Below are 24,167 nucleotides of genomic sequence, written 5' to 3'. Positions count from 1 at the left end.
GTACTGTGTATCGGTTTCAAAGTTGTGCCACCTTCAAATGAGTACAATCTTTTTTTTTTTGAAAAAAAAAAAAAAATTCTTTATATATATATACATTATTTACTAATTAGAATATTAGATTCTTAGAATCAAAAGTAATAGTTTGGGAAAATTGAATAGTGATAGCTTTTCTTCAGTCTACATTTTGGTTATGAATTGAATTTTTTTAATTGCAAAAAAAGATAATATCTTCCTAATTTAAAAATTTTCTTGTACCATAGAAAGATTTATTAGATTTATTTGATTTATTAGATTTTATTGTACAATATTAACATATTAACAATATTATAACAATATTAATAAAAATTTTATTTTAATTTAAAAAATACTTTGAAAAAATATTATTCAATGTGTAGTTGTTATTGGAACTTTTGAACTGATTCGAGAATACAGAATATCATTTTTTTTAGTTAGAAAAACATTCTCCCTATAAAAAATTTTATTCGTTGTAAAAACTCCGTAAAAATGAGCCTTTAACGGATCTATTCGCGGAAAATGTAAATAATTCGATAAATTCCGTAAAGTTATTAATTCCGGAAATATGAGCCTTTTACGGAAAAAGATGGAACGGATTGACTTTTTTTACAGGGTCTTAGTATTGTAATAGGTCCCCCCCCCCCCCCCTAGATTCCCTATACGTCACTTACGTTATTACGTTATCGCAAATCTATCATGAGATTAGCCTCGCAGAATTTAATCTATCACTACACGAGGCATCATATCCTTACCATAGCAATCCCATTTATGACTAACAGCGCATTGCTTACCCCGACGAAAGTCTGGCTAACTGCCGATTTCCTCGTGACTATTGCCATCACCGTGCGTCATTAGAGCAGTATATCTAGCACTTACTATAAATGTCACTATCAGTCTATCACTATATGAGTTACCATCCCGGGCAAGTAAAAAGTTCTGATTCCTTGTCTACTGATAATAGATAAGTCTGATAATATAATTAACGGAAATTCCAATATACTGACATATTGTATAAGACTCTGTATAAGTATCTCCCCACCCTCATGTACTCACGTACTCGTGATATGACATTATTAAATACAGTAAAATTTTTTAAGTTAGAATTGAGTTTTTATAATTTTATTAATTATTATTATTATTAAAAGAAAAAAAAAATCTTTTATGTTGTTTACATTTATATATATATATACTATTTTTTTACATACTGTATACTGACTGTATATATATTTATATATAATACATACATCAACTAACTAAAATCTAATATTTATTAAACTTAAAATGGTAAAATTATTTCATCATCAGGAGATTCTTCCAACATTGCAACCTTTTTTAGACCACCAAGTACGGGGTCAGCAGGACAACCTTCTTCAGGAGCATAATGTACGATATAATCACCTCGAACGTACCTATCAGGGAAAGTATTTATCGTATGATCATCTCCATTCAAATATAAAACCTAAATTAAAAATAAAAAATATGTAAGAATTAATTAAATTTTAAAAAAACCTTTCCTTAAAAAGAATATATAAAGTTACTCACATTTGGTTTCCAATTTGGTTGTTTAATAGCATCACGCATAGCTTGTTGTTCTTTCATACCACGATAAGCACGATCCCTTCTTGCTTGTATACCATTCCTAATAAAGTCTCTAGCCCAATCACTATTCCTGATTAAGAATACGCCAGCATTAATCATATCATCACCAATAGGTCTTGCGACAATAAAATTAATTTTTTCAAATTCTTTTTTTCCTCCAACTTTTTCTTCACTCATTTTTAATAAATCTTCAATAGAAAGAGTTCTATTAACAAAAATAGCGTCCATATCTAACCAAATTAACCATTCATAATAAGGTAAAACTTTTTCTACTGCATCAATTTTACCCCAAACTTCTTTTCTCTTTCTTAATAATTGTTGAACAAATTCTGTTGAACGAGACACGAAAGCGTAACCATGTTTTTCGGCATAATCACGTTTATTTTGTGCAGAAAGAGGAGCAGCTTCTAACATACAATTGTCACTATATAAGAAACTACTTGTCATTACAACTATATTTGATCTTAATTTACTTGTATTCTTTGAATACATTTCAATATCTGAACGAACTTTACAAGGAATAATCGTTGAAATCTTAAGTTTATCTTTAATCTTTCTAACTTCCCAATCTTGATAAATATGACCTATAGCTATAATACAATCTACGCAAGGAATACTTTTGATAGAATTTGGCCATTCTACTATACTTAATGGATCATTAATTAAGATCAAATCATCAGGAATTTTTTCATTTGGATGATTTAAATGATGATAATAAAATCTTGATATAATACTAGTATAATTCTTTGAAGGATGATTTGAATGATTAAGAATTGGTTTTATGGCAGATGATCCTAATATAGTTGCCATATTATCTGTTAAATTAGTGTTGAATGATCCCCATACCATCTTATTCGTATTTGAAATTGTTTGATTGGCAATTGACAAAGAAGAAATTTTATCTTGAAGTTTTTCGAGATTTATCATAGTGTAAACATCGATCAATATTAAATGATCGAATGTTATACATGATTCTTGTAATAATTGGGCCTAAAAAATTTAATGATTTATTATATGTAAGTAAAATTGTAAAATTATTAATACTTCTATTACACGTAAAATACTTTTATTACACGTAATACGTAACGTGATAACTTACATATTTGAGCATCAATTGTTCCCAATCTTCACCAACTTTAGGAGTAATTTCTTCTATATCATTATATTCCATTTTTTCAGATAAAAAGTTTCTAAAAGCTTCATCATCAAGAGGTTTTTTTTTCTTGATCAAAAATTTATAAAAAATTTTTGAAGTATCTTGTTTCATACAAGGAACCAAATTATCAGTTATACCAAATAATTCTTCCCTCATTAACATACGTTTTTCAATATTTTCCATTTCCGAAGAAATAAATAACACCATTTTATAATTTGGACATTTTGAATTTTGTATATTATCATCATCATCAGAGAGAGGTGGAGCATTACCTTCAAGGTCTACCAAAGGAGGATTATCATTTTCATTATATTTGGTATAATAAGGTATAGCAAATAAAAATATTACAAATATAGCGATTAATAAAGGTAATAATTTTATTTTACGAAATTGATATTTTGCGCAATCTAAAAAATAATTTGATTGTCCTTCCATATTCATTATCATTGAATTTTTCATTTCCTTTTTTTAAAAAAATTTTTTTTTTTTTTTAAAAAAAAAATTAAAAAAAGACGTAAAAATTAAGGAGAAAAAAAAAACTTGATAGAAAAATGATTTTTTTTTTAAGGTTTTTTTTTTTCATACCATTATTGTTATTTATATTTTAGAAACTTGTATTGATATGTATAGATAATGTAAGAAAATTGTAAAAAAGAGGTGAAATGTAATATCGTTGTACTACATTAATAGTTTTATATGGGTATTTACGGTACGGTTATTTCTTAGTCCCATTCAAATAATCAACTTTTCCCGAGAAATAAAAAAAAATTATTTATTTAAAAAGGTTTGGTTAGATTTAATTTTTTTTTTCTTGAATGGAAATGTATTACAACATAATCAATTATCTTTTTTCTTCATTGAGTAAATAAAAATATTACGGAATCACACATTTAGTTCAGCCTCCTTTTTTTTTTTTTTTCAAATAACAAAAAAAAAAAGTTATTTTTAGAAACTAAAGGGATTAGATTACCCTTTTTTTACTTTTATCTTGGCATTTTTGATATAATGATATGACAAAACACATCCCTTTTTGTGCGACATAATAAATTAAATATATAGTTGTGCGAAGAGAGAAAAAAAAAATGATATTATCTGATAATAAAAACTTAATATAATTTAATCATCTTTAGAAATGAATCTATCCCAACTTCAGAGATGAAAACATTATTAAAAATTATTTAAAATATATTTTAAACTTTTTCAAAGTAATCAGGTAAATTTTGAATATGAAAATCATGAAGTCAGAATAATTAGATAATTAATATACTTTAATAAACGGTATAATGTGGTATTAATGAAGGTCCTTATAATGAGTTATAGATGATCCAATTTTTACATCAAAATGCATTTAAAAATTGAGCGAATCGAGCTTAACCTGAACTTCACCAATTCTTAAAAATGATACTATTTGATTTCTTACCTCTCCTTATTTCGATAATGAAACTATTTTATTATAGTTATTTGACATAATTGGCCGGGTCTTTTTTTGGTCTTTTTGCGCATCAATTATGATGTTTTGAGTTATTTTTAAGATTTTATGTCGTGCCGATACTTGATGAATGTGACAAAAAATGTTGGATCAATTTGGGTAAGCTTATATGAGGCGTTGCAGACGTGCAGGACGTGCAGATTTATATTACACAACTCGGTATACGGATATTTGATAACCCGGAGAACGGAGTTGTAAGTCCGATGTTGGTCATTTTGATTGGGCCTTATCTATCAGAAATCGGAATTAATTAGAGAAACTTCTTTGGAAGATATGAAAGACCAAGAATCAAGTGCAAATGAATATAACTCAGACAATACCAGTATAAATATGTAATAAAATAGTGTATACTGTATATACAGTGTATATACAGTACATGTACCGAATTTCAAATTAATAAAATCTAAAATCTATGAATCGAAAATATCAAAAATCATAAATCCTAAAATCGAAATATCAAAAATTCTAAATCCAAAATAAATCGAAATATCAAAATTATAAATCCCAAATAAATCGAAATTTCAAAATTATAAATTATAAATCCCAAATAAATCGAAATATCAAAAATTATAAATCCTAAATCCCAATAAATACAATTCCCAAATAAATCGAAATACATACATACATAAATCATTTTCAGCTCGCTCGTTTCAACCGGATTAACTTTATCTGATCGTTCACTGTACGAAAGATCATCGAAACTTTAATCTCACTAACCTTTCATTCATGCTTTTACTAATACATCGTATCTAGTACGCTGCGCCATATATCATTATATCACGTGAAGTCAATCCCAAGAAATATAACTAGCGTTTTAAAAACGATTTCTCTTATTTCTGTATTTCTGTAGTGCAAGTAAACGTACTTCTTTTTCACTTATCCCTTATATGTCTTAAATAGTAAATTTTTTATTAATTCCGGCTATATTTAGTCACAATACTATATTAGATTTCCATAAATGCTGATTAGATTGTTATCCATTATAGGTTTGACAAGATAAATTCATGTAATTTCATGTAATTAAAAAAAAATGTCATTTGATGACCAATATTTTTATTGTGTCAAAATTTATAGTAATATGGCGACAATTGACCAAAAATAACGTCCAATTAATCTTATGGTGTGACTAAAAGAATATAGAATAATTCTCAAAATCTAAATGTGTAAAAAAACTGCAATTGGCCATGCATTTGGCCGAGTATTGGCCGAGACACAGTTAAAGATAAATGATGACCAAAAAAAGGTGACCATCACTTCTGCTTGTAGCAACTCCTAAATGATTTTTAATTTAGATCTTTCCAATATTGTTTAGTCTTTTGAACAACAATAGATAAAACTCATCTGAAAATCATTCACGTGCTTGTATTCTATTTCAAACGTTAAAAATATCAATGGATTTGTTGAATATAGCAACACATAACTACACGATATTACACGGATATCCTTTTTTAAATATAAAGTATGAAATATAATTAAATTAACGATTGAATTAACGATTGAATTAACCATTGAATTGAAAGAAAACGTACCGGTGTCGGTCATGTAAAGAATTCGTGTATTCTAAATGCTAATGACAATGGTAAATAATAATATTTACAAAGCATTATCTTTTAAAAACGTCACGTAATATTGTCTTTTGAAAATGCCACACAATATTGTCTTTTGAAAGCGTCACGGAATATTGTCTGTTGAAAACGTCACTATTTGAAAACGTCACGAATATTGTCTTATAAAATTATTACAGAATATTGTCTTTTGGAAATATCACATTTTGAAATGCTACAGAATATGAAACGTCATGGAGTCATGGAGTATTATCTTGTTAGAAACACCAAAATTATTGCCTTTTTAAACCGTCATAATCATCGACTTTTTGAAACGTCATAAAATTATCTTTTTTTGAAAACGGAACAAATTTTTACCTTCTATTAATTATTATTAATTATTAATAATTAATTATGTTTCATGGAATAATACTATTTTATAAGATACGCGAACTTGAACGCACGCATACAACTTTCCGTATATTAAAATAATAAAATATTTTAAAAATTGTCTTTTTTTTTTCTTTAAATTTAAAAATTGTCTTTTTTTCTTTAATAATACTAGAAAATATCTAACAATATGAAGAAATTCAAAGTTTTGTTCAAATGCTCATGAAAGTAAACATAAACAATAAGAGAAAAAAAGAAAAAAAGAAAAAACTTTTTGAAAAAGTCATGAAAATCAACATATTTTCGGATATTCAAAACTCCGATTTGATAATTATTTTCAAACACTTTCAAACGGGAACTTTAATTAAACCAAAGAAAAAAAAGTATCATGTGATAATAATATTTTGTATGAATTACCAAAATTTATTATCTATCAATTTTTGGATAGTGACAAAAAATTGAAAATGGTAAAGATTAGAACGCCAAAAATTTATATGATAATGATTGTCAGGTAAATCAGTCAAGACAAAAAAAGTAAACATTTGATATTTTGATTATGATGATGATCTTTAATGGACATCTACCGAATAAACCAATTAAATTTACTCTTTCCTTTCCCTGTTCTTTTATATTAAATAAAACACTATCATTACCGATTTTGAAATCGTTCTAGAATCAATCCCATTTAATCAGATTTTATATATTAAATTTGTCCTTTTTCGGGTTTTTTTTTTAAAAAAAAAAATAATTATTTTATTTGTTTTTTTTTTTTTTTGACGCATAATTCTTGGCAAATAATTTTTTTGTCTAAGGAAGAAAAAGGTATAATTATACTTAATTTGATCATTCATTTAGAAGAAAATGACCAGTCAAAATAATTTTGTCGGAGAAGTGCTATCTTATTTGGAAATCATTTATTTATTTGGGTAGACACATAAATAATTGTTGTGTACTTGAAACAAAGAAAAACAAAATAAACAAAAAAAAAATCCATAGAACAAAAGAAAAAAAAAAAATGACATTTTTGTTTTTGTCATTTACTTTCTCATAAAAGGTCAATTTGCGTTTTTTTTTAGTTTTTTTTTTTTTGCGCCATAATAGAAAATATTTACTCGAATATTTAATAATGTTTACGTAATGAATAATACTTCACACATTAACTTACCTTTCTTCTCAATCGGAATTTACGGAATTGCGGAAAGTAAATAAAAATAGACCAAATAAGCTATTTCATAATTTTTAATATCATGCTGATATATGTAGCTTAATGTAGATACTAAAACCCTTTCCTTAATTTAATTTCCATTTTTGGTCATTGGGCGTTTTTTTTCGTGTTTCGAAATGTAAATAACGGGGTATCGTACTTTGAAAAATTTTACTTATAAAAATCGTTGGTTTTTTGGGCTGTTTTTTATTATGCTTAAATTTGTTTTTATTTTAAAGTTTCTTTGAAAGAAATAAAAATATTTTTTTTTTAAAAAAAAAAAATTATAATAATAGTAACAACCATAATTAAAAAAATAAACTTTTTTTTAAAAAAAAACCATCGTAACATCGTAAAATCGTAAAAGCAAAATGCATGCAACTACCGTACTTGAAGATAAAGTTCCCGAAGATAAAGTTTTATATGAATTAAAAGAACGAAATCAAGTTACATTTAGAGTAAGTAAACAAATAAAAATTCTCTCTTTTAGGAAAAAATAAACAAAATTAATATTTATAAAAATAAATAATTAATAAATTTATTATACATTATAGCTCATAAAGGTATTCACGAATAATGACGATGACGATGATGAATATTCACCTCACGCTTACGATTCCAAAAGTAAAAAGAATGTAATGAATGATAAATCACATACACAATTATTTTATAATACGACCGACAAATCATCAAATTGTACGCCGTCATATCGTCGAACTGTCTATAGACCAAATAATAATATTGATAATTTATATTGGTATGGTGAAGCCCTTAAACCGGTTAAATCTACCACCGCTTTATGGACAATTGACCAAGCTAAAATAAAAAAATCCAAAATTTTTGGAAGGATTAAAAGACCAAGAGTATTTTCAATCAATAATGCTGAATTAGGAAGTCATTCAGTATTTGAATATGGTAGTAGTGAACATGAACCAAAAGGTTATTCAGGTGAAGTTACAACTCCATTCGATCAATCTAGCATACAAAGATATAGATGGGTTAGGTATAAGGATGGTTCTAGATGGGTATTCATAGCTAGAAATGATCCAAATACACCTTTAGTTGAATTTCGTAAAACCGCTTTCGAAAATGAATATGACATCGTATTCTTAGAACCTTCTTCATTAGGTTGGACTTATAGAAATTTTTCATCAGATAAAACAAATTCTGTTGATTTAAATCAATCGGCTCAATTTACGGGAAGATATCCTTCAGTTTTTTCCAATCCTTCAACATATCGATCTTCCACTACTTCAGGTTTTCTTTCTAATCGGGAATCTTCATTTTCTGATATTTCTAATAATGGGAATTATAGTAATAATAATGACAAGAATTCAAAATTATTTTCAACTTATTCTGAAAGTAAATTTACTACTTCGTTAAAAAATTTATCAAAATTAGATTCCAAAATAGATACTGAAAAGTATTGGCAAGAATTCGTTTTAGCTTCTACTGTTGTTATTCAAGAAGAAGTTAATTCAAACAAACGAAAATTATGGAAAAAAAATTGAAAGGATAAAAAAAAACTAAAAAGACAAAAAAAAGATATATATATTTACTGTGTAGATATATATATATATATATATAAATACTTACATAAATACCTAAAAATTTTCCCTCCTTGTATAAAAAATATTTTTATTTATTTATTTATTTTTTTTTTCCCATTCATATTTAATGTTATAATGTATTATTGTATAAATATCATATTTTTTTTTTTTTTGTTTATTTATATTTATTATTTGTTTATTCGTTATTTTCATTCTCCCTTTTTTTTTTCTCTTTCTTTCTTTTGTAAAATATCTTTTATTCATATAGCGATCTTGTAGCATACATGTATTAAATAAAAAGATTTACATTTTATTGATTTTAACTAATTGTGGCTAATTTCGAATTGATTCCTATTAAAGTTAGTTTAAATCAGCCAGAATTGAATAAGCTTGGGTTTAATAGCCCTAATGGGAATTTAAATTAGTAGATTATGAAATTTTACCCCCTTCCCCCCCTTCTCCCCCACCTCTCCCCAAAAAAAAAAAAATAAAACCCCGTGACTTATCCTTTTATTTACGATCATGCGATCATCATGCATAAATGTATTGTTAAAAGAACAAAGTGAAAATCTCGACACATTGATGTTAGTAAAGCACAAGTTAAAACTTTTTTTTCGAAATGGATATAATTATTTCCATATAAATATTTATAGTTGGGAATTGGATACAAAGAAAAAAAAATTTTTTTTTACAAAGTATAAAAGATGTGAAAAAATTTTTTTTTCTTTTTTCTTTTTTTTTCTTCAACAGTTTTCATACACACAAAAGTTATAAATACCCTTATTTCTTTTTTTTTTTTTTCTTTTTTTTTTCTTCTTTTTTTCTTCTTCTTCTTCTTTTTAACTTCCTTTAAAATACTTTTATCATTCTTCGTCGCGAAAAAAAAATAAAAATATTCAATTTTTTTTTTTTCGCGAAAAAAAAAAAGTAAATACTTCGAAATACTTCGAAATACTTTCATAAAGAAAGATGACCATTACAATATTTATTCCGGAATTATTAGAAAATATTATTTCATATCATAAAGAAAATCCTAAAACCCTTTTTAAATGTTCTTTAGTATCAAAAAGTTGGTGTAATATTGTAATACCATTCTTATGGAAAAATCCATTTCGTTTTTGTTATTCAACATCACAACATAAAATCATTAAAGTTTATTTACAATTTTTATCAAAAGAATTTTTAAAAGAACATGATTTAAATGATTTAAAAGAAATCTTTCAAATCAATAATTTAAAACCTCCTACTTATAATTATTTATCATTTTTACAAGAACTTATTTATATTACTTTATATGATTCTCTTATAAATTTATTAAAAAAAGAATTATCTTATAAAGTTTTATCTCATTCTAATGAAAAAGATTGTTCAATTTTTCATCCATCAAAAAATTTCATGTTAGGTAAAGTTTTACCTATAATTAATGAACTTATTAAATTATTAATGAAAAATGGTACAAGAATTTTTCATTTTAATTTATCTGCACCATCTGTTACTTGTAATTGTAAATGGCTTCCATCAAATTATATTATTTTACCTTCTCAACAACAACAACAACAAGTATTACAACAACACCAACAACAAGTTTTACAACAACAACAACTATTATTATTACAACAACAACAACAACAACAACAACAACAAAAGCATCACCAATACTTTCAACCAATGTTATTCTCATCATTACAATCTTTTATTTGTGATAATAATGGTCATGATTTTAATCATATTATAATGGAATTAAGTAATTATTCCAAAAATATTTTAAATCTTGAAATAAAAAAACCTCAAAATGATCAAAATATTTCTCATTGGATAAATTTAATTAATTCTCAAAAAAATTTACAAAAACTTAAATTGGAACTTTTTTATAATCATGATTCTTATAAAATTGCTTTATCTATACCTTCACAATATCATACTTTAAAAGAAGTTGAATTGGTTGATTGTAAATTTACTCAAACTATTCTTTTGGATGAACTTTCAAAATGTTCAAATTTAATTTCTTTAAAAATTAAAGATTGTTCCTTTTTAAATAATAATTATAATAATATTAATAATAATAATATTAATAGAAATGATAGAGGTGATAAAAGTCCTACTTCTTCTTATTCTCCTTCATATTTTTTGGATTATATTGAACATTCATCCTATATTATTAATAATTTTAAATCTTTAAAATCTTTATATATTTCAAAATCTCAATTATCTCAAAAATATTTTTTATCTTTTATAGGACAAGATTCAAAATTAGAAAAAATTACCCTAAGTTTAATAGATTTTTTTAAATATCCTGATATTATCCCTTTTATTTCTTTTAATTGTTTTCAATTAAAAATTTTAGAAATTGTATTAGTAGAAGAAACTTTTGAAAAAATTATACCTATAATTGAAAATTGTAAATTATTAGAAGAAATTTCTATTTGGGAAAAATATGATTGGATAGGTCATGAATTTTATGATTATCATGATAATAATTTTTTAAACCCTAATCAAGTTATTAAAACTATTTCAAGTATATTACCAAAAAATCTTAAAAAATTTCATTTTCCTCAAATTTTTAATTTTTCTTACGAAGGGATAAAATTTTTTATTCAAAATTCTCCAATTACTTTATCTGATTTAAGATTTTATATCATCATTGATGATAAAAATGATGTCATCAATTTACTTGAAAATTTCGCTTATAATACTGGTAATCGTAAATCTATTATTAAACATTCTAAATCTAGAATTGATTCCGATTTTTATAAACCTATTCATCACATATTTGTAGCAAAATTTTTTTAAAAAGAAAAAAAAAAGTTTAATAAATTTTTTATTAACTGTTTAAGTTGTTAATCCTTTTCGAAAAATCAAAAAAAAAAATTTTTTTTTTTAAAAACTTTTAAAACTTTAAAACAATTTTTCTTTTTTATTTTATCACGTGAAAACTGCGCCTTTTTTTTTTTTTTTTTTTAATGTACGAACGGAATAATTATCCATCTTTTAGGCCATTTCTCTCCAAATCTTTCTCTTCCCCAAAATTCATTTTCTCTTGCCATTATACCTAAACCAATAATGGTCCAAATTAATATTAACCAAATTGTTAAATTCATTCCTTTAGTTAATATAACAAAACTAAAATAAATTAATATTTCCGCAAAATAATGAGCCGATGAAATATAATCAAACCAATCTCCTTTTGGAATTAAATAAATTGAACTTTTGGTAAGTGTTGAAGTAGTTGCTGTTGTTGTTGTTGGTTTTGGTGTGGGCGTCGTTTGGCGAAGAGAAGCTAAACGCCTGTGCAAAACATGTTGATGATATGACGCATAAATGAAAAATATTACCGCGCCTATCGTATTCCATTTTAAAAAATTGGAAAATGACGGGAAAAAGGTGAATTGGCCTAAAAAAAAACAAAAAAAAAATAATATATAATATTTTAATATGCAATGCATTCATTGTACGTGTATTACAATCGGAAAATTAATTTTACCTTTATTAAAGACACCTAAATTCCAAAGTCCTTCGATAATCACTGCTAATCCTGTCGCAATATAATAAGTGATTCCAATAATATGATGAGTTATAAGCATTTTAGAATTTAATGAAGGTTTTTCTATAAAAAAACATTCAAAAGCTCTACGAATCACTTGAATTTCCATCATAAATAAAGCTAAAATACAATCTTCTAAAGATTGTTTTCCATAATATTCTTTATAAATTTCTTTATCATCATTATCATCATCATTTTCAAATAAATGAATAAATATTGAAAATATTCCATTAAAATTATTTTTTAATAAAATCACTTCAATTATAATACTTGTTATCCATAAAAATCCTGTAATATAAAAATATTTAAAATAATATTTTGGTACTGATAATAAATTTATCCATGTTTTATTGGATATTGATATTGTATCTTCTAATTTTCCATATACTTTGATTAAATTTCGAAGATATCCGATTAATGAAAAAATAAATATTATTATCGTAATAAGAATATAATAAAGTCTTATTAAAAATAACAAAAGTGGCATTTTTTTTTTTAATTAATTAATTATAAATTATAATTAGAAAAGTCATGTATTTATATTAAATTATTTTGTACTACAAAAGTTAAATTAGTGTTGTAATACATATATCGTTAGTAGTTAGTTGCCATTGGCTATTTGACTATTTAGCTCCCTCCTTAGAAGCTTCTCCGTTTCTACTAGTTTTTTTTTGTCAAGCAGATTTGTTTATCCATTAAACCTTCTTTTTAAGGTTATGATGTAAAGGATTTATTCGATTAACCAGATATTACTTACAGTACTAATGAATTATGATTGGATTAAGTAACATTAACTAACGTACAGCGATCAAAGAATTTTAGACTAATAGTCTAATACTAAACTTTAACGTAAAAATCTACGATTTGTGTGATTTGTCGTACCAACGGAACGCTTAAATATTATTAAATATACTTTTTCTTTATTCACTTGGTTACGATATAATAGAGTTATATGGTGCTGATTTGCTTTTGAAGGCTTACTATATCGTTTTTTTGACATAAATAATACATAGTTCGTTAATATTTATTATTTTCGTTCAGTTAGTAGTATCGAATTCTATTCAACTGCAAATTCAATAAAGGGATGGCATAGTATGCATAGTATGCAATAACGGTAAATGTAAATAACGAACCGTGCAATACTTTAATCCGTTCAGATATAATTAAATATTCATACTTTAATAATACTGTATTGAACCGTTATCGTTATCGGAAACTAATCGTTATCGGAAACATGAAGTAAAATCGAAAAATTTGAAAAATCTGAAAAAAAAAGTTTTAAAAATTTATTGACGAGTAAAAATGAGTAAAATAAAATTGCCACTTCGCCAATAACATTCAGGTTACGTCACGACTGTCACGTGCCAAAACTATTTTAACTCTCTCTTTTCAAATATTAATCCTTCATCACTAGGAAATTTTAAAGCTCCATAAATTTTTGGTTTAATCTTTTCAATACTAGCCTTTTTAATATCATATTTTAATAATAAGTAATGTAATGTAAGTTTAATTTCGTTAACAGCAAAGTGTCTTCCCGGACACGTATGTTTCCCTAAACCAAATGTTAGGAAACTTTGTCGGCGCGTGTTGCTGGTGAATTCTTTTTCAAGTATCGAAACGCGTTAAATTCATCAGCATATTGACCTTGTAATTCTTTATCTGAATGAATTTCTCCTGAACAAATATTAACAAGTCGACCTTAATCATTTTATTAGAATGTAAATTAGTTTATTGAAATTTTTTTAAGAATAAGAATAAAAATAAGTTACCTTTTGGAACTTGATATCCATTTGAAAATGTAAAATAAGAAGAAAGTGTTTTATGTTGCAATGCAACTAAAAAAAAAGGGTCATTATAGTCATCATAAAAAATTATCAAAATTAATATGATTTTAAATATAACGAAATATAACGAACATAACGCTTACCATTGTTTACATTTACTCTCAGAGTTTCTTTAATAAAACTATCTAATTTCTCCATTCTAGCGATTTGTTCGGTAGAATAATAAGATTTTTCATTACTTTTATATAACTGCTCTTGTTCTTCTAATATTTCTTTAAGAAATTGTGGATTATTTACCAATTCTATTTTTTTTTTTTAAAAAAAAGAAAGAGATAAAGTTAATTTATGAAATTTATAAAAAATCATTTCAATATATATATATAATATATAATATACCATGTAGACAGAATGTAAGAAAATTAGAAGTTGTATGCACAGAAGCAAAGATGGAGATAATCATATAATCAGTTACAACATCAATATCAACAGTATAATCTTTATGTAATAATTCAGTATATCGTTGTAAAATATCAATCTATAGTAAGGAAATGCTTTAATAATCATTTTTTCCAGCTTTAAAATGGTTAATATAAAAAAATTACCGGAGAAACGTAATTATCGCCTGATTCTTTCATTTCACGTAACCGTTTTTCAATCACGGGTGTAATCTTTTTTTTAATCAATTCTCTATGCATTTTAAAAGGATTGTTTAAATATTTAAACACGATTCTAAATATAAAAAGAAAATGATATTAGATATTAAAATTTGTTAACTGGCCAAATCAACCATATGATTTACTGTATACTTACATCATTACTTGCTGATGCAAATAAGGATGAATAAAGTTCAAAACAGGTGAAATAGATAAGAACGGAATAAAATCTGTTGTAACATTAGCAAACGAATTCACCAATTCTTTATCATCAGATAACTCTTCACCGACCATAGTAGCAGCAATCGGTTTTGCAATGATAAATTGAAAGAATTTTAAAGGAGGTTCTAAAACTAATATAATTTGGATTAATTGGGTAGTCGAACTGTTGTAGGTAACAAAAACTTTACCAAATAAATTGAATAACTAAATCAAATTAGTTCAACTCATCTTACCTTTACCATTTCCAATCATTTCATCAATAGATTTAATTAGTTGCCTCTGAACTCGTTCTGTATATAATTTTATCTGCCCGGATAAATTTATTTGAACCATTTTAGGAAATGTATCAGTGAATTCGTTTGGACGATTCAAAAAATTTTCAAATGGAAAGTTCTAAAAAAAAAAATTTTCTTTTTATTACATTCTTACGAAGACGAGAGGGCTCAAATGTTTTAAAATTTTTTATATAATATTTTTATAAAATACCTCTCTGCTAGCTTCGATAAAACTAAAATCTTTGTGATTCTTGAGAATTTCACAGGAAAGTTCTTTACCAACAAAAGTTATAACTTTACCAAACACAAATAATGAAAAGATTTCCCCGTACTCCGCATGACATTTTTTAATAAAATTCTTGTTATCTTTATAAAAATCATTTGTGTGACCAATAATTGGATATTTGTAAGGTACGAGAGGAGGTTCTTTCTAAATATTTTTATTTTATTTTTTATTTAAAAAAAATAATAAATTCACTTTATATAGTTTTTACATACGCATACAATAGTTTATTATAAATAAACGGATTTATCGGGATTACCAGTTTTAAATATTTTACTCGGCGCAGTAAAACATATGAAACCAACATTATTAATGATCCAAAAGCAAGTTGAACATAAGTATCATTTAACATAACTCCCATCTTTACGAAAATATGAAAATACTGTTTTAATAAAAAAAAACAAAAAGAAACAAAAAAAAATCATTTATAGCAAAAATAAGCACTTTTTATTTTTGAAATGGTGAACTGCTTTACACAGCATGTGCATTCTTTTTTAGACAATTATAGGTATGCTGCGTCGTTTGCGCCTGAAATCCTGAATTATTCGGTATCCGCGTTACATCAAAATTATGATAATTCGCTTGAATAAAAATCTCTCAGAAGAAATTATTTTTCTCATTAAAAGTAAAATATTGACCTAAAAATGTCATATATGTAATGGATTTTTAAAATAACATATAAGTAAACGATGTAACTTCTTCCACCATTGCGAGGTCTTACATACGTATTGTGAATATTAAACAGACCTGCACTGACTACACGATATTAAAATCAAATTCTCAATGAAACTTGTTATTTTTTTTTTAAAAAAAAATATTAATAATAATAAAATAAAAAATAAATAAATATTAATTAAAAAAATATAAATTTCGAATTTTAATATTTTCTTTTTTATTTCTAACCGTTTTTTGAATTTACAAACAAAAACAAATTTAAATGTTACTCCTTGATATTAGAAAAGTACGAACAGTTGCCGAATATACAATTCATAAGTGATTACACTATACTCTTATTCAAGAATTCCGATTGGCTTACTGGGTTAATTTCACCGACAATCACCTCACCGACAAACATAGGGTCACCTCACCGAAAACGTTTCACCGACAATCATTCCACAGAAAGTTCATTTTAGTGTTAGTGCAAAGCTATTGTTTTTTGCTCATCACAACTAAAATAAATTAAATAAATTAGAGCAATATTAAAAAAAGAATTATTTATACGAAAGACATAATTATAAATTATTTTTTTTTAAAAAAAAACATATTTAATAATTAAAAATTATTGTATATATCGGTACGTTTGTCGGTGAAATGATTGTCGTCGGTGAGTTTAAATGCGTCTTCTTACTCATGACAGTATTAATGAATTATGATTGGATTATTCCATGTACAGTAAACATCAACGCAATAAATCTGCGATTTTGTGATTTGTCGTCCCTGTTTGACATCACCTGTTTCTTTAGTTCTTAAGATTATTTTCAACGAAGGAGCATTAGTAAATTTTTATAGCAAAAAATACATTAATTTCTAAATACTTAGACTTTATAAATGATGAACTAACGGTCCATTATTTATAACAATATATTAAATACATTTGGGATATTTTGCTGTACAGTAGTAAAATCAAATTACTCGTCAAAATATAATGTAGAACACTTGTTATTTAATGTATTTTGTCGAATGAATGCCAATACTTTGTAATGTTTAATAGTTTTTCTTTTTGTTCAAATTTTGCGTTAACCATTTTTTGTAAAGAGAAAGTACGTGACAAACAAAAAACTGATGTAATAGTTCCTTATTTATTTATAATATTTTTGCGAAAAAATCGTAATCAACATTATCACATATGTTGGCATAGCATACTATACATTTATTATTTGAATTTCATTTCATTCAAAGTAAATTTATTATAACATTGAAAAATAAAATTATTACATACCGCTATAATGTACTGAGAAATAAATAGTTTTTTCAATATAATGGTAAAGATAAGGGAATATTGTTTACTTTTAACATGTGATTAATAACTATATTAAATAAAATGATATTTTATTATTGTTAATTATTTATTATTTGAATAAAACTTAATAAAATTGCCGGAGGCGATTCATCGCCGGTGTCACGTGATTTTTAATAATGTATAAATCTTCCCCAGTATCGCCAGAAAATTTTTTCACCCCCACGTGACCCTAAATAATTTGTCACCCGTGTCAAATCCCTCCACTTTCTCATTTTTTATAAGTATTCTGGGGACTTAGATTTTTTTCGGTGTCTAAAATCCTATTCGTCACACGTTATTCGACACATGGTTAATTTCTTAATTCCAGCCAAATCTCATAATGCCGGCCAAAGTCACGTGGGGTGAAAAAATTTTCTGGCGATACTGGGGTAGATTAATGTATAATTTGTCACCCCGCGTCACACCCTCCTTGTTTCCGTTTTTACTATGTATTCTAGGGACGAATTTTTTTAGTATGAAAAATCATATTTGTCACCCTTATTTGTCACATCCATAATTTCAGCCAAATTTTATAATTCCGGCCAAACTTGCCTTTTTTAGATACTAGAGTAACGTTACACATTCCAAAAAAGGCAATTTTGTTTCTCATAAAAATCGGAAAAATGGGAGATCATCTTACCACACCACCCTCAAATGCAAATCATTTTGATTGGTGATCAGATTTTCCTTTTGGGGAGAGTTAAAGCGGATTTAATGCGTACTCAAAAATTTTCCAGATTCCCCGATGTGGCACATGTAAAATATTTATTTGCCAATGCCAAAGTCTTCAGCTCAACGCCGTCGTAATCAACTTCGTGTCTTTCGAAGGTAACGAAGAGGTACGAATGCCACACAGCTGCGAAGACTGGCCCTGCCACATCACAGCGACACTGTTGTTACAGCTGGACCACTATGGGTAAATATTTTCCCGCTATATGCCATCAAGAGAACTGATACAAAATTTTTCGTGCCACTGCAATCCTATTCCGCTTAACCGCGCCCTTTTTCTTTTTTGGTACGTCCCCTGAACACTATTTTCGATACAATTTGATTACAGATTTTGTCACATAAAAAATTTTTTTTTCTTAAAATTTTTAAAAAAAAAGTTTATAATTTTTAAAATTATAATAAAAAAAAAGTTTATTTATTTTTAAACTATATTTACTATATTTTTTTATTGATAAAATATTCTATAATATGGTATTTTGATATATTTTGACAAAGACTTCATTATGTTAAAATGTTTTATGAAAATCTTTACGTTGTTGTTTTTTAGAAGGTGATATTGGACATAAATTTTCAGTACTTTTTATTTTTCTTTTATTTCTTGTTTCATTTTTTTCTTTCCAGCTAGGCATTATAAGTAATACTCTTCCAACTGTTCACAATTATTTAAATTATTTAATAATGTAGTTATTTCTTTAGCTACATTCTCTGTATCAGGATCAATTTCAGCTGGTCTATTTTAAGTAAGTCTATTCATGCTATTTTCAACTGTAATTAAGTCATTCAAATCAGCAAGAAGATTTGATATTGAGCTAATATATTCTTGCTTCCAAATAGATATTATTGAATGTTTTATATTTAAATTAAGAGGAGTAAGAGGAGTAGTAGTCTTAGTTGAAGTGGTTGTTTCAGTTAGAGGAATAGTAGTGTCAACTGCAGTTGAAGGAATAATAGTTTCAGTTGGAGAATCTTTGTCAATAGAAATTATATTATCTGTAATCGTACTATTAGACAAAATTGAATCTAAAATATAATATTAAATTAATAATATTTTTAAATACAAAATGTATAATAATAATAAAATAAATTCACCTTCTAAATCACCTGTATATACTTCTTGTAACTCCTGTTCAAATAATAATAATTCTTGGGTTTGTTTCTTATCTAAAGAATTAAAGGCTTTCTTTTGTGATAGAAGAGTAATTAATGGTAATTGATTGTATTGCAAATTAGGATAGTATGTATTTTAAAAAGGTTGTGATCGTAGCCAATTAATCCATATTATAGCAGCACGAATGTGTTTGCAAGCACCACCTTTAGATAAGAAATCAAGACATTAACAATAAATGTTAAGCAATAAGATTACTGTATAAATTTTCTGTCCAATCTGATTTGATTCACTTGATTTAATCCATAATAATAGTGAATCTTTCGTATATTTTACATTAATTATTTGTTTTTCTTGTATAATGGTCTTGGCTTTTTGCTCACGTAATTTATCTAGTATAAAATAAGCTAACTGATTTATTTTTCATAAATTTTGATCAGATTTTTTTGGCTCAGAAGTATATTGAATAAATCTAGTATCTAATGTCACATCTAGTTTTTTCCTAAGATCTATATGTAACAAAAGATTGGATGTAATACTTTTAATAAGTAATACACTTAAAACATCTAGTCTTAACAAATAGCCTTCATTTTGAAATCTGTTTAAGTGATGAGTTTTTAACTGATTATTAAAAGCCTCAAGATGGTTATTAGTATTTGGTATAGAATCAATAGATACATTTAAAATATTTGCTGCAATTAATTTACCATAATACGTCCACCCAAGCTCTATATTTCTAATCCAATATTCATTAAAATATTTAACAAATTCTAAAGCACCATTAATAATAGATAATATTTTAGAATTTGCGTTATTTTGGCGTTGTTATTGTGAAATATTCTATTAAAAAAATAAATAAATTATATTTAAGAAAATATAAATAAAAAATAATTCATTTAATTTTAAAAAGATATATTTTTATACCAATAAATATTGTTCCATATTAAAAAGAATATACACAATTTCTTCATAATTTCGTGCAATCTTAATCCTAAGAAAATATAATTAATATATTTAATAAATTCTTATTGATTCACTACTGATTAATACATACCTTTTAATATTATTATTTAAATATTCTTTCATATCTTTTCGATAAGAAATAATATCATAACTACCATAACTACCTAACATTTGTTTCATCTTGTTTTTCCAACATTAAATACATATAATAAAAGATGCAAATATGGCCAAACCTCTAATAATGCTAGTTGTTTTTTATAATCAGTATCTGTAATAACTACTTAATTAAATTAATTTTATTTAGTTAATATTATAAATATATATTATAAATAGTGAAGAAGGATAAACTACTTACTTTTAGAAGAAATTCACAATTTTTTTCAGTGGATAATTTGTCTTTGTATTGCTTTAATAATTCTTTTAAAATTGAATAGTTATAAGAACTACTTGCTTTTTGCGCTCCACTAGCTGCAGAAAATAATAAGTATCCTATTGGAATTCCTTTATTATCTTGATTTATTACCAAAAGAACAAATAATAAGATCTTTTTTGTTGGAAAATCCAAAAGTTCTATCAAAATGTATAATTTTATTATGACTATATTCCCATGCCATTTCTTTTTGTTCTGGAGTTGCTAAAACTAACATTAATCTATTTTGATTAGATTGTTTAGGTTTATAAAAAATTGTAGAATTTTTAATTATTTTATCATTGTTAGTTTCAAAAATTTGATGAATATTTTTTTCAACACTATTTCTAATATCTATACCCCAAATGTCTTTTGTAATTGAATTTCTAAAATTGATAATATCTTGGCTGGTTAACAAAAATCTTTCATTGCCTATTAAAACATTTCCTCCTAAGTTTAAATCTATAAATTTCATATTATCTTCCAATATTACGACTGGATGAACTTGGGCTTTTAACATATTAATTGCTATAGTTTTAACTATTTCATTAATATAAAGTAGTGGTAGTTGTTGTAGTTTTGAGTTAATACATGTTCCAAGTAACCATCCAATGCCATATAATTGTTATCTTTATTTTTTTTAATTCTAGCAAATGCTAGACAGCCAACATAAGTATACATCTGTCTATTTTTTCGTGTTGAAGAAGATTTTAATGTCATATCACTTCCACAAAAACATTGAAGTATATAAAGTCCCTTTTTTTTTATCACTATATCGTGTTTTTCACTTACTATTCTGATCCAAATCCTTTAGCAACAAATTATGAGATTTTAAAAATTGAAATGCATCTTTTTAAGAATCATTTTTCCAGTTTATATGTATAAATGAATTTACTGGTAATGTTTTAAGCTGTTCTTTTTGGTCATCATTTAAAATTAAATGGGATGGTATTTGGTACAAGTGTTGAGATAAGGCAGACATTTTTAACATTAAAATTTTAAGAAAAAAAATTTTTACATGATAAAGTCTTATAATCAAATTGTATCAAAATAGTATTCAGAAACATGCCAAAAAAGGAAAATCTGACCGCTGATCAAAATGATCTGCATCTGAGGTGGTGTGATAAGATGATCTGGAAATGAGTTATACAATATTCCAAAAAATGCAATTTCTATATCGATCATTTAATTCCAGCCAAAATTAAAAAATTACATGACACTGGTGATGATCATCGCCAGCGATAAATAACAAACTCCAAAACTTAAATCTAATTTATAAATTAAGTGTAATAAGAAAGAAGTATTAAAAAAGTTTTTTTTGTCTTCAAAATGAATTAATCTCTATTAGAATTTTAGGTTCAGTTAATACCATCCAAGTCTAATACTGTAAGTCATATGATATTATATAAAAATAAAAATATAATTATGTAATATTTTTTTAAAAAAAAAATCCATTTTTTATAATTATTATAGTAATTATAGTGTAATTATAGTTATATTTTATATATAAATAATAGATATATAAAAAAATTTTTTTTATATAGTACAAAAAAAATAAAATAAATTTGCTAACTTTTTTTATAAAAAATATTATATAAAATATTAAATGTTTACTATAAAAAAGGTTTTTTTTTAAAAAAAATAAAATAAATCTAATATATTTAAAAAAAAATAAAATATATTAATTATATATCTAATATTCCAAAAAGGATTTTATAATTTTCCGCTATAGCGGAGTTCCGCTAGTGTCACGTGACGCGAAGATCATTTCCTTTATAGGAAATTAGTGTAACCAATTTGCTCCATTTTTCGTCAGAAGTAAAATATCCTTTTTAGGAAATTTGTGTAACATTATATGATTGGACTGGAATTACGGAACTTGGCCGGAATTAACCATGTGACGAATAAGGTGACAAATATGATTTTTTCATTAAAAAAATTCTAAGTTCAAATAATACTTAGTAATTTTTGAAAGCTTGAGGGTGTGATACAGGGTGATGGTTTAAACGTTACACAAATTTCCAAAAAAGGAAATTTTACTTCTGACGAAAAACGAAAATTATTTATGCAAATGAGTTACACAAATTTCCAAAAAAGGAAACGATATTCATGTCACGTGACACTAGCGGAACTCCGCTATAGCGGAAAATTTTAATTTTCTTCCAAAAAAATATATTATATTATTTATTCAAATAATAAACTAAATATAAGTAAATAATTAGCATATAATTAATATTATATTGGTAATTATTATTATATAATATTTATCAGTAGAATTAATTTTTTGAATTATTACAAACATAATATAATACTATAATTCACCATAATTCATATATTTTATTAATAATAATTATAACTGATCACTTATGCAATTGATTTTACTTATAACATAATATTTTAACAATAACTTTTTAATTTTACTGAAAAATATAATTATATTATACAAATAATAGCCAATTACACATGTCAAATGACCAAAAACAGGCAAAAAAAAATGGCACGAATTGCATAAACTATTCACAAATTTGTATAAACTATTTACAAATAGTATAGATTAATGCATTTCGACCTGTTATTTAATATTTACAGAAGATGATTGGTTGATTTAATAAATTTTTTGCTCAGGTTACTAATTGGAAAAAAAAATTATTTTTTTATGATTATGATTGGTTAAAACTAAAATCACATGACTAAATAAAATAAATTTTTTTATCTTTTTGTAACATTTATATAATCCGTCCAGTTATACTATAAATTAAACTTACTTTAAATTAGTTTTAAAGTTTTAAACTAATTTTAAAATTTTAAAGTATTTAAACTATAATTAAATTAATTTTAAAAATAGTTTTAAATAGTTTCAGAATTTTAAATTACAGACTTTTGTGTTTTAAAAAACAATTAAGTTTATAGTACATTATATAAGTTTATAAATAATTAAAAATAATAAAATGATATAATTTTAACAGTTAAGAGTATTTACTAAATATTAACAGTAATGATTATTATTACATGTAAATTATTTTTTGAATTTTCAAAAATTTTTAACTGAAGTATTATTTTAATTATAATGTAAATATCATTATTATACATCAGGAATTTAAACACGGCATAATGTTCCGTAAGTTTACGGATTTTCGTAAAATTACGTACATTTAATGCGATACGTTCGCAGATTACGGATTTTGTCTACGAATTTTACGATCGAAATATTCCGAAATAATACGGGATCGTAAATGTTCTGAAGCATTACGATCGAA

At 25.1% G+C, this 24,167-nt stretch overlaps 6 protein-coding genes across 6 annotated transcripts; 2 read left to right on the top strand and 4 right to left on the bottom strand.

Moving 5' to 3' along the window:
- Positions 1-1,109: 1,109 nt before the first annotated feature.
- OCT59_005758 (uncharacterized protein) lies at positions 1,110-3,262 on the bottom strand. Its single transcript, XM_025326470.2, has 3 exons — positions 2,714-3,262; positions 1,558-2,604; positions 1,110-1,474 (listed from the first exon to the last, which is right to left on the bottom strand). Exons 1-3 carry the CDS (start codon positions 3,227-3,229, stop codon positions 1,292-1,294), a joined length of 1,746 nt encoding a protein of 581 aa, XP_025175916.2. The 5' UTR covers positions 3,230-3,262; the 3' UTR covers positions 1,110-1,291.
- A 4,348-nt stretch (positions 3,263-7,610) lies between these two features.
- OCT59_005757 (uncharacterized protein) lies at positions 7,611-9,269 on the top strand. The gene is made up of 2 exons (XM_025318497.2): positions 7,611-7,855; positions 7,952-9,269. Exons 1-2 carry the CDS (start codon positions 7,769-7,771, stop codon positions 8,906-8,908), a joined length of 1,044 nt encoding a protein of 347 aa, XP_025175915.1. The 5' UTR covers positions 7,611-7,768; the 3' UTR covers positions 8,909-9,269.
- Positions 9,270-9,859: 590 nt separating this feature from the next.
- OCT59_005756 (uncharacterized protein) lies at positions 9,860-11,797 on the top strand. Its single transcript, XM_066140817.1, has one exon. It carries the CDS (start codon positions 9,917-9,919, stop codon positions 11,735-11,737), a length of 1,821 nt encoding a protein of 606 aa, XP_065997665.1. The 5' UTR covers positions 9,860-9,916; the 3' UTR covers positions 11,738-11,797.
- Positions 11,798-11,904: 107 nt separating this feature from the next.
- On the bottom strand, positions 11,905-12,993 carry OCT59_005755 (uncharacterized protein; the record flags this gene model as incomplete). The annotated part of the gene is made up of 2 exons (XM_025318495.2): positions 12,429-12,993; positions 11,905-12,338 (listed from the first exon to the last, which is right to left on the bottom strand). The coding sequence occupies exons 1-2, from the start codon at positions 12,973-12,975 to the stop codon at positions 11,905-11,907; spliced, it is 981 nt and encodes a 326-aa protein (XP_025175913.1). The 5' UTR covers positions 12,976-12,993.
- An 865-nt stretch (positions 12,994-13,858) lies between these two features.
- Positions 13,859-16,066, bottom strand: OCT59_005754 (uncharacterized protein; the record flags this gene model as incomplete). Its single annotated transcript, XM_066140816.1, has 10 exons — positions 13,859-14,040; positions 14,133-14,186; positions 14,258-14,323; positions 14,416-14,574; positions 14,669-14,807; positions 14,875-15,001; positions 15,083-15,278; positions 15,381-15,540; positions 15,634-15,852; positions 15,965-16,066. The coding sequence occupies 10 exons, from the start codon at positions 16,064-16,066 to the stop codon at positions 13,859-13,861; spliced, it is 1,404 nt and encodes a 467-aa protein (XP_065997664.1).
- Positions 16,067-19,169: 3,103 nt separating this feature from the next.
- Positions 19,170-21,430, bottom strand: OCT59_005753 (uncharacterized protein; the record flags this gene model as incomplete). The annotated part of the gene is made up of 7 exons (XM_066140815.1): positions 19,170-19,453; positions 19,523-19,609; positions 20,078-20,274; positions 20,497-20,529; positions 20,593-20,681; positions 20,857-20,969; positions 21,025-21,430. 7 exons carry the CDS (start codon positions 21,428-21,430, stop codon positions 19,170-19,172), a joined length of 1,209 nt encoding a protein of 402 aa, XP_065997663.1.
- Positions 21,431-24,167: the final 2,737 nt, after the last annotated feature.

Source organism: Rhizophagus irregularis, chromosome 14, assembly GCF_026210795.1.
Source record: "Rhizophagus irregularis chromosome 14, complete sequence".
NCBI lineage: Eukaryota > Fungi > Glomeromycota > Glomeromycetes > Glomerales > Glomeraceae > Rhizophagus > Rhizophagus irregularis.
Note: the sequence above shows the minus strand (reverse complement) of the source record. Positions and strands in the feature narration are given on the sequence as shown.